Below are 9,619 nucleotides of genomic sequence, written 5' to 3' on the forward strand. Positions count from 1 at the left end.
CGGGGACCCCGCGCGCCGCCGCGGGGAGGGCTTTGCATCTCCGCCGCTTGCATCTTGCACGGGCTCCGCTGGGCTGCATCTGCCGCGTTGCCTGCAGCCCCGGGAAGTGGGGGGACGCCCGGGGTCTCCTCTCCGAACCCCAACGCGAGCGCCCTGACCACCCAGAGCGTCTCCAGCCCGCCTTGGGGACCCGGTGGTTTCCCCGCTGGCTCCTGCTCTTAGAGGCTGAGCACGGTGGGCCCGCAGGTAAGACAGGGAGGAAGCAGGCAGCGACCTGGGCCTTATGCCAGGTGGCTCAGTGAGCGCAGCCCAAGCCTCAGCCCACTCATGTCGGTTCCAGTGGCTGCTGGGGGGAAGGCAAGGCCGGACTCTGTGTCCCCACCTCAGAGGTGAGCAGCACGGGGAGGCCAGGGGGCTGGAGGAGGGCTGCACGGCAGACCCCAGCTGGTCAGGGCTCAGGCTCCCTGGGGGCTGGGGCCTGGAGTAAGTGGCAGCCAGTGCAGGAGGCTGGTCCCTGGGAAGGGACCCCTTGGGCAGGGGGCAGTGCAAACCCTCTCCAGCCCTTCCGTGAGTGCGGGCAGAGCACAGCACCCCCATTTCATGGACGAGGCCACCGAGGCTCCGTCTACAGCACTAACCAGCCAGCAGCTTCCCTGTGCTGGGAGCCCCACGAGATCCCACCTAGATGCGAGGGAAGGCGATGAATCAGAGCCGCCCGGTGTGGGCACGCGGTGTGGGCACGCGGCATGAGTGTGGGAATCTGTGCCGGGCAGAGAGGGGCAGCCCGGCCCTCAGGGAGGAGCGGGGAGGTGGGCAGGGGCTTTCGGCAGAGGGACCGGCCAGGACAGAGCCCGGGGAGCAGCGCCAGGCCGTGTCGGAGTTGGGACAGAGGGCTGGCAGAGACTCGGCCTGGCAGATGGCAGGACCAAGGATGCCGGGGGAGCCTCTCCCCTGCCCCTCCCACCTGGCTGCAGCCTGGTGGGGGGCTCCCTGCCCTCCCCACCCTCCTTCACACCCTGTTTCCTGCTCCTCAAAGCCCCCTGGGGAAAGGCTGCTGCCCATTGGCAGGAGGAGACTGCTAAGGCCAGATCTAAGTGCCTCTCACAGGCCGCAGCTAGTGGCCAGACCCTGGACAGCAGGGAGGCGGGTGCTGGCCAAGGCCCTGGGGACCAGATTCCTCTCCTCCATCCTCTTCCTGGACACTACTGGGGAGGGTGATTCCAGAGGCTCTGGTTACAGTCAGCCCAGCCCCTGGAAGGGTTTGGCTCCCTATAGTCCCTTTTTCTGCAGGGATGACCTGAGCCTGCAGTGCAGCATGGGAGCTGCAGCCATGGGGCTACCTCCTCCAGGAAGCCCTCCCCACATGCCCCCATCCTGTGTGGACCCTCCCCATAGTCCCCCAGCAGCTCCTGAGGTACAGGGTGCTGTATGAGCCCCTTTTGCAGAGCAGAGAGGAGGGGGCTGTCCACGGCCTCCGGCGGCCTCCCTCCCTGGGCGCCGGTGCGTGCCACACGGCCAGACCTGAGCAGCAGGGAGCCACGGCAGGACCCTGAGCAGAGGACTTGCAGGCTGTGCTCCCTAGGAGCACAGGGCTGACGGAGCTGCCAGCGGGACCAGACCAGGGAGATGGTGTCCTCTGTCCGAGGGAGCTGGTGGCCGCAGCTCCCGCAGCTGCCCCCGTCCTGCACACCTGGCTGTCTTCTGGAGCCAGGCAGGGTCAGGGCTTGCTGAGCCCAAGGTCACCAGGGTGGCGTCACCCCTGCTGGGGAGGCAGTGAGCAGAGGGAGGGGTCTGCACTGCCGCAAGGGACTGAGCCACAGGGACGCACCTGCCACCGTCCCCATGCCCCAGCCCCCGGTGCACCACAGCCCGTCCCCCGGATACCGCGGGCCAGCCGATCCCCCCACCTCCCTCCAGCTGAGGCTCTCTGGGCTTGGAGCCCCCGGATCTTTTTGCCCCCCGCCCATGTGAGGTGGGGTTAGAAAGCGTGACCCGGGGTGGGGTGGTGACCATAATGCGAGAGCTTTCGAGCAAAGGCCAGTGACGGAGAGGCTGCCCATGCAGTGGACTCCCTGGGTGGAGCAGGGCCGGCCGGGGTTCCTCGTGTCCCCAACAGGATGCTGCAGGCCTCACCCCTCCCAGGGGCTGCTGGGTAGCCTCACACCTGACCGGGCTTCAGCGCCCAGTCCGCTGACCTGGAAGGAGGGACTGAGGGGAGGGTGGGGTGGCAGGCAGGCGGGCGGGAGGGCAAGGGTCTGGTCCCCGGACGGGACGCCTGGGGGAGGCTGGCAGGCATGGTGGAAGCCTGCGTGATGGAGGGCTCAGGAAGAGCTAAGACGTGGGGTCCCGGGGTCCGAGAGCCGGGTGTGGGGAGTGGCCCGGGATGGCAGAGTTTGGGGTACCAGGAAGCGGGGCCTAGGCTGGGGATCGGGGGGCCCTCCTGTGGGTGTGGATGGGCCCTCAGGGAGGCCAGAGGCCAGGACGGAACTCTGAGGTCCCTCCCGAGGACACAGGCAGAGGTCAAGGGGGTCCTCAGGGCAGGAGGAGAGAAAGAGGGTCCCTGAGGGGGATGGGGAGGGTGGAGGACTGGCTACCACCAGCGGGTGGGGCCTGTGAGCTCCGCCATCCGCCATCCATTGTGTCTGAACACAGCCCCCACCCCTCCCACACCCGTACCCCACCCCCCTTCCATTGGGTCGTTTCAGGGGTGGGGCTTCCTGATCCTGGACCCTCACTTGGAGGGGACACCCATCTAAAGAGGGGGACTTGCTCGGGCTGTGGGGCATGGGTTGTGGGGGCGGAGCCTGTGGAGGTGGGCGGGGCCTGGGCCGGGCAGGGCAGGAACAAGTGGAGCAGGACCCTGGCCCCCCAATGAAATCAGCTCGAGCCCCTGGCCGGAGCTGCAGGACAGTTGCTGGGGCGACCTGTCCCTCCAGGGCCCCCTCTGAGCCTGGCTGTGTCTCTGTCCACCTGAGACAGGCCTGGAGGGTCAGGGTCCACTTCTGGGCGCAGGACCCTCGAAGTTTCTGTGAATTGGGGGGGCGCTGGGGATGGGAGCAAGGCCTGCCAGCTCCCCACTTGACCAGCCCAGAACCAACTGCCCACTCCGCACGCCCACACCCGGCCCGAGGTGAGCTCTGTCCCCTCTGTCCCACACCTGCCCCCACTCCCGGGCTCGGAGCCCAGCAGCCTCTGTCTCGGCCCTTGGGGCCCCACCCTGGCCCCCCCGGCCCCCGCTTCTGCCTTTCTCCCAGGACCCCTGCATTTAATGTCACAGGTCAGCGGTGACCTCGGGCCTGACAGAGCCCCGACCCGCACTCCAAGCCTGCTCACCTGCTACCCTAGGTTCAGGAGAGGCCCTGGGACGTTTCCCCGCTGGGATCCCTCCTCCCCACAGATCCACACCGTACATGGTCCCCTCCGCTCCTGGAACTGGGGCACTGTCCACGCGCCCCGTCTCCTCCCCCTCCAGCCCCCTCAGCCCCTCTCCTGGTCCTGCTGCCAGGGGCAGTGGTCCTTCCACGCCCTGCTGCCACCGTCACCGTCACTGCAGCTCAGAGCTGGGGCAGTGCTGGGGCCAGCCAGAGGGCAGCTGAGAGGACAAACGTGCAGTCTGCCAGAAGCTCCCAGCAGCCCCAGGCTCCGGCCCAGTAAAGGCCCGGCTTCTCTGCTCTGTGTGGACAACCCCCACCTGGCCGCGACCTCGCCCACCCAGGCACCAGGGGTCGGGGGCGGGCATTGGCAGGTGGGCGTGTGCCCGCCGGCCCCCTCCTCCCCGCTACCGCCTCCTCAGGAAGGCAGTGGTCCTCTGTGAACCTCGGTATCCTCTTCTATGGCGAGAGGGCCCTGTGGTCCTCCAGAGGAGCCGCCCCCCGGACTCTCCCCAGCCTCTCCCCACCCCCGCACTAGCCACGCCCACCTTGGGCTCTGGCTGGGAGAACCCTGGGCCAGGCTACCACGTGTGTGGCTGCAGGCCCAGCAGAGGGGGGCACCGAGGGATCCCCCAAGAAGCATCAGCTCCCAGCCTCGGCCTGTTCTCAGGGGCTGTAGAGGGCCGGACATGGGAGTGGAGAAGTGGGCGGGGGGAGGAACAGGGCCCTGGCTGTTGCCTCCAGCCAGGTGGCCCCATGTAGGGACTGTCCCTGACTGCCCCTTCCCGGACCAGACCCCGGGGGTCACTGGGTGCCCGGGCCGGCTGGGGAGGAGCCGGGGCACCGAGCGCTCGCCCAGCTTGCCGGTCGGTACCCGCTGGCTTGGCCGAAGCCCGGAGGCCTGACCCTTCCCTGCAGTCATCCCGCTGTGGCCTCAGGGGTCAGGCCCGGGAGGGGGTGCATGTGCTGCTTTCCCGGGCACCGAGGGGGCCAGGCCCGGTCAGAGCCGCACCAGCAGTGTGGGGTCCCCCTGTGGACACCTCCAGCGTGCCGGGGGTCAGGGTGTGCATGCGTGGGCGCACCCCCACTTCCCTGGGACCGCACCCGAGCCTCCCTGCTTGTCTGCGCCGCTGCCTGGCCGGGAGCCCAGGCCCCACGCCATCAGCGCGTCTCCCGTGTTGACGTGTCCACTCCGTGTCTGCCCCCAGGCCTCACATGGAACCTTTCAGCCTGGACTCCTCCCTGTGTCAGTAAGTGCTTTGCAGGGGGTGGCCGCAGCGGGCAGACAGTACCCTCAGACCGGTGGACCCCGGGAGGAGAGCCATGTGGACTGCTCCAGCCCTGGGGGAGAGGCTGGCAGGGCGGGCGCAGGGTGTGGCTGGCCGGCCCCTCCCTGCGGCTGCTGCTGGGGGCGGGGCTGAGGTGGCCCCCAGGGGAGGGGCCTGGGTGCAGGGATGGGGCTGTCCAGAGGTGATGCTCCACGGCCCCGTCCAGTGGTGGCGATGAGGACAGGGCCCTCGCCACAGTGCCCATGTGGGGACAGGCAGGCAGGTGACTGCTGGGACCTCGGGCCTCAGCCCACCTGGCTGCCTGTGCAGGCGCAGGCCCACGCGGGCTGGGCCGCCTCCGCGAGACCCCGCGGGCTCTCCCTGGTTTCACGAGATTTAGTCAAGCAGAGGGCAGCTGTGGGGGTGGCAGGGGCAGAGCCCCTCAGAGCAGCCAGGTCCTGGCGTGTTACTGGGGGACCCCACCTACCCAGGCCACCAACTGGGGCCCACCTCTTAGTTTCATAATTTACTTCGACCGTGGCGGCGGCAGCCATGGCCGCCACTCCTCCAGCCTTCAGTGTCCCTGGCTGGGTTCCCCAGGACAGGGCCTGAGGCCCCGGGAGGACACTGACCGTCTGCGGCTGCCCGAGGGCTGAGGCTGCCCAGGGTTGTCGCTGGTAGAGCGGATGGACATCCGGGGCTCACTCCGTCTTGTGTGCGGTGGGCGCCCCGCAGGCTGCCGATGGGGGAGGCCGGGGCCGGTCAGCTTCTGTTCTGGGGAGTTGCCGCCCGCCCTGCCTGCCCCCTGAGCTTTCCCTCCGTGGGTTCTCAGCTGCCCTGCCCCCTCCAAGTACCGAGAAGGGGTGATGACAGTGGGGGCCACCCCAGTACTCTGTGCCTCCAGCCCAGCTCTTCTGGCCCACAGACGTGGGCTGCACGGGGCAGGACGGAGTGGGCCACGTGTCTGTCCTCGCCTGGGCCCCTGGGCGGCTCCTGGGCTGGCGGCTCCTCAGAACGGCCGGCCTCGGGCTGGGCTCTCTGCTCCCCTCGCTGCTGCCTCTGCGGGCTGGCGGGCCATCTCCAGACGCCCTCCAGAGGGCCACCGGCCGCGGCGACAGACCAGGGCGGGAGGCAGTGTGAGCTCAGCCCGTGCGAGTGTGCGGCTCTTGTGGCCTGGAGGGTGGGCCTGGCCGGCTGGCCCCATGTTTGGAGTGTCGTCCCTGGCGTGTCCTGGCACAGGCCATCTGTGCCACAGCCACCGGCTGGGAGTCCCTGGACAGCCTGCCCCCAGCCTGCTGGTCAGCCCGGCGGCGAAGCACGGAGAACTGCAGCCCCCGGTCTCCGGCTGGCCCACTCGTCACCGTGGGGCAGATGTCACCCGGTGTGGGCGCAGGCAGGCAGCAGGCCTGGGCCCATCCAAGCACAGCAGTGTGGGCATGGGGCTGAGCTGACCCTTTGGCCCCTGAACATTCGGGAGGCCCGGGCCCCATGGATGACCTGGCCGGGCTCAGGCCGCAGTGGACCTGTCTCCGTGCCTGTAGGGTAGGGCTGACCGGAGCCCTGTGGGAGTCACCGCCCGTGGCAGGGCTCAGGGAGACAGCCCGCCAGTCTGCCCAGCCTCCACTCGTCCTTACCCCCTTAGAATGGCTCACCGCCGGGGACGGAAGGCGTCAGGGCTGAGGACCTTCCCAGAGACTGGGCTTACATTTGGCCTGTCCGGTGCTCGGGACTCATGACCTGACCCAGGGGTACCCCAGGGGCTGTCTGCAGTCGGGCTCCCCAAAGTCTCCAGGCCCACGACCAGGCCTGCCCACAGCATGCCCACTCTAGACCTCCCTGGGCCCTTGGCAGTGGGCAGTGGGCAGCAGTGGCCCCTCCAATGTGCCCATCTGCCCCACTGGGTCCGCTGCCGAATGAATGAGTGAATGAGAATGGACGCAGGAAGTAGCCCCTTTGCTCCGCCCTTGCCATGGTGGCGGCCAGTGTTTGCAGGCCACTCACTGTGTGGACCAGGGGCCCCGGCTCCCCGCCCAGCCCATGCTTTCCTCACTGGCTCCACCACAGAGCCTCGAGTCACAGCCGGGCTGGCCGTGGGGGAAGGGGGCGCCCACACCGAGGGCCGGGCGTCCGCTGCATGCAACCTGCCGTCATACGCATGGATGTATGGTTCAGGGACTGTCTGCTGGGTGACGTGAGCGATGGGTGCGGGCCAGCGTGGGGGACACATAGGCCACGATGGCCCTGATCGCTGGCACCGTCTGAGCAGATGGGTGTCAGGCCCCCAGCCAGGTGCTTGGGGTCCTCTCCACTAATCCCCCAATGAAGACGAATGTTTAGCCGAGCGCCACAGGGGAGGAGCCCGAGATGCACAGCAGCAGCTTTAATTTGTCTATAGTCACAGCACGCGGGCCGGGCGGTCCCCTCGCTGCATATTCCCCCGAGGCTACAGGGACAGGCTCATGTCTGGCCTCTGACCGCCAGGCCAGACCACTGTGGCCGGCGGCCCAGCCTGCTGAGCCGAGAGCACGTCCTCATGCGGGCTGGCCTGTGTGGTGAGGCGCGGGGGCTGCGGGGCCAGGCAGCTCCCCAGTGGGTCCCGGTGCCAGCCGTGTCCGCCCCGCAGCCACCCCAATGGGGCCGAATCACACCCGTCGCCTTACGCGCTTCAGGGGAAGCGGACAGTTTGTAACTGGCTTTCTGTGGCCGCACTACGAGAAGTGGGCAGCCACGGCACGTGAAGAATTAAAGCGAGCAGCCAGGCTCGACCTCACGGCCCAGGCCGCCCGCGGCCTCTCCCACGGGGACCCCGCCTCTCAGGCCCAGGGGCACGGTCCGGACGGGGTAGGTGAGGCGCTCACCCTGCCGATGGCGACTCGGGTCCAGTCCTGGGGCACAGGGAGGGGCCGGGGGACCGGGCAGCAGAGACACACGGCCCGACTGGTTGCAGGCCAGCGGTCCTGACCCGCACGGCCTGGCAGGGCCTCAGTGGGCAGGGACGCGTGGGGTGGGCCTGATGGAACGGGGCTCTGGGTGGAGTTGGGGTTCCTGGGGGCGGGGCCGGGAGGGTCTCCCGAGGCAGAAGCCGCCAGTGCTGCTTCCTGGTGTTTGCCTCAGTTGCCAGCTCTGCCGAATTGGAACTGGGGGGGAAGGAGCGGGGCCGGCTGGCGTGGGGGTGGGGTGAGGGCCTGTGAGGCCAGATGAGGGGGGCACGCCATGTGTGCGGGCATGAGGAGTGGGGGACTCCCCCACTGAGGCCTGGCTGTGACAGCAGGAGAGAGTCGGGAAGCATGCAGTGGTGCAGGGGATATGCTGCAGTATAGTGGGGTGTGCTGGGGTGCAGGGGATATGCTGCAGTATAGTGGAGTGTGCTGCAGTATAGTAGGATGTGCTGGGGTACAGGGGCATATGCTGCAGCATAGTGGGGTGTGCTGGGGTGCAGTGGGGTGCACTGACAACTGGCTCTGGTTTCTACACGGCTGATCTGTGGGAGGCCTATCCTGCTGCCCCAGACCCAGGAGCTCAGGCGTGGCCAGGTAACCAACCTGCCCCAGGAGCTGAGATTGGGGAAGGGCCCTGAGCACCCCCACGTCTTCTGGGCCCTTCTCAAGCCCCGTGACCAGCAGAGACCTCTGTGGCCCAGACCAGGCCTCCAGGGTCCCACCGGCAGCCCAGCTCTGCCTTCAGATGCTCAGCCTCTCTGCCTTCCATGCACCATCGTGGCACAGAGCTGCGGGCCAGCAGGCAAGCACTGTGCCACCCCGCCTGGACGGGCTTGTGCCCCACCCCCCACAGTAGCTCCGAGGGAGGCAGGGCTGCCTCCACGTGACATCCGGGTAAGGTGAGGCACAGAGCATAACCTTTCCGACTCCAATCCCCGGGGTTGTTGGTGCCTCTGTGTCATCACGGGGGAGTCCAGTCCACAGCGACACCCACAGGCTGGCCTTGCAGGATTCCTGGGAACGTCCTGCCCACGAGGGCAGACGCGGCCTGTGACGGAGGGTGCGAGAGGTCATGCATGGGGGTGGCCAGTGCCAACCCAGAGCAAGGCGGGCCCAGCACCGGGCCGTGTGCTCCCTGCGTCCGGAGGAAAACTGCGAGACCACGCCCGCCCAGGGCCCGGCTCTCTCCGTCCACCTGTCCTGCTGTCGACACGGGTTCTCATTCCCACGGGGCATCAGGCCCTCACCCGCCAGCATGCCGGGCACAGCCGCCCGTGTGCAGGGCAGTGGGGCAGTGAGACAGTGATGCATTGCCCTCAGACCCCACGTTACCCAGGAGCCCAGATGGCCCTCTGCACCCCAGCGACATGCTCTCCCGAGTCCACTGCAACCTGTCCCCAGGACACCAGGAGCCTGGCAGGGGCTCAGGGTGTCTGGGGATTGGCCAGGGGTGCGTGAGCCCGAGGGACTGGGGTGCATATGCCCGACTGGCCTGCAGATGCAGTGAGCCTCCGGCACAGCCACCAGACAAAGCACTGACCATTCGCTTCTAGAACATTCTCTGTAGATGATATGGAGCCCCATGCCAAGAGCCACACGGGGCATTCAATCCTGGCGGCTGGCTGTGACTGTCGAGGCCGAGGGCCCATGAGTGGTCACCTCTGAGGGCCCTGGGTGCTGAGGAGGTGACCGCTGTGGCACCCAGGTGTGCCCAGTGGCTTTGGAAGGTCCAGAGAGCAGGTCTGCCCGGGCACGTGGGCGCGCTGGACTCTGGGGCCCTCCCGGGCTCAGGCGGAGGCACTGACGGTGCTGCCGACGTCCCTCTGTCCTGGGCCCTGCGTGGCGGAAGGTGCTGGTCGTGCGGGGGCTCTGGGCGCGTCCCCCCGCCAAGCCCGCTGGTCGAAGCCCCGCGCCTGTCCTGCTCCCCAGGGTCCAGGTGGAGTTCTACGTCAACGAGAACACCTTCAAGGAGCGCCTCAAGCTGTTCTTCATTAAAAACCAGAGATCCAGTGAGTGGGGCCGGGGCGGGGCTGGGGCGGGG

General features: G+C 68.2%; 1 protein-coding gene across 1 annotated transcript in view; it reads left to right on the forward strand.

Annotated features, from left to right (window-relative positions):
• The window catches only part of KCNT1 (potassium sodium-activated channel subfamily T member 1), a 59,102-nt gene that overhangs the window by 21,320 nt on the left and 28,163 nt on the right, over positions 1-9,619 (forward strand). Inside the window, 1 exon segment of the mRNA XM_015594140.2 lies at positions 9,508-9,587. Within this exon segment, the coding sequence (XP_015449626.1) occupies positions 9,508-9,587 (80 nt within the window).

Source organism: Pteropus alecto, unplaced genomic scaffold (genome assembly GCF_000325575.1).
Source record: "Pteropus alecto unplaced genomic scaffold, ASM32557v1 scaffold67, whole genome shotgun sequence".
NCBI classification, from domain to species: domain Eukaryota; kingdom Metazoa; phylum Chordata; class Mammalia; order Chiroptera; family Pteropodidae; genus Pteropus; species Pteropus alecto.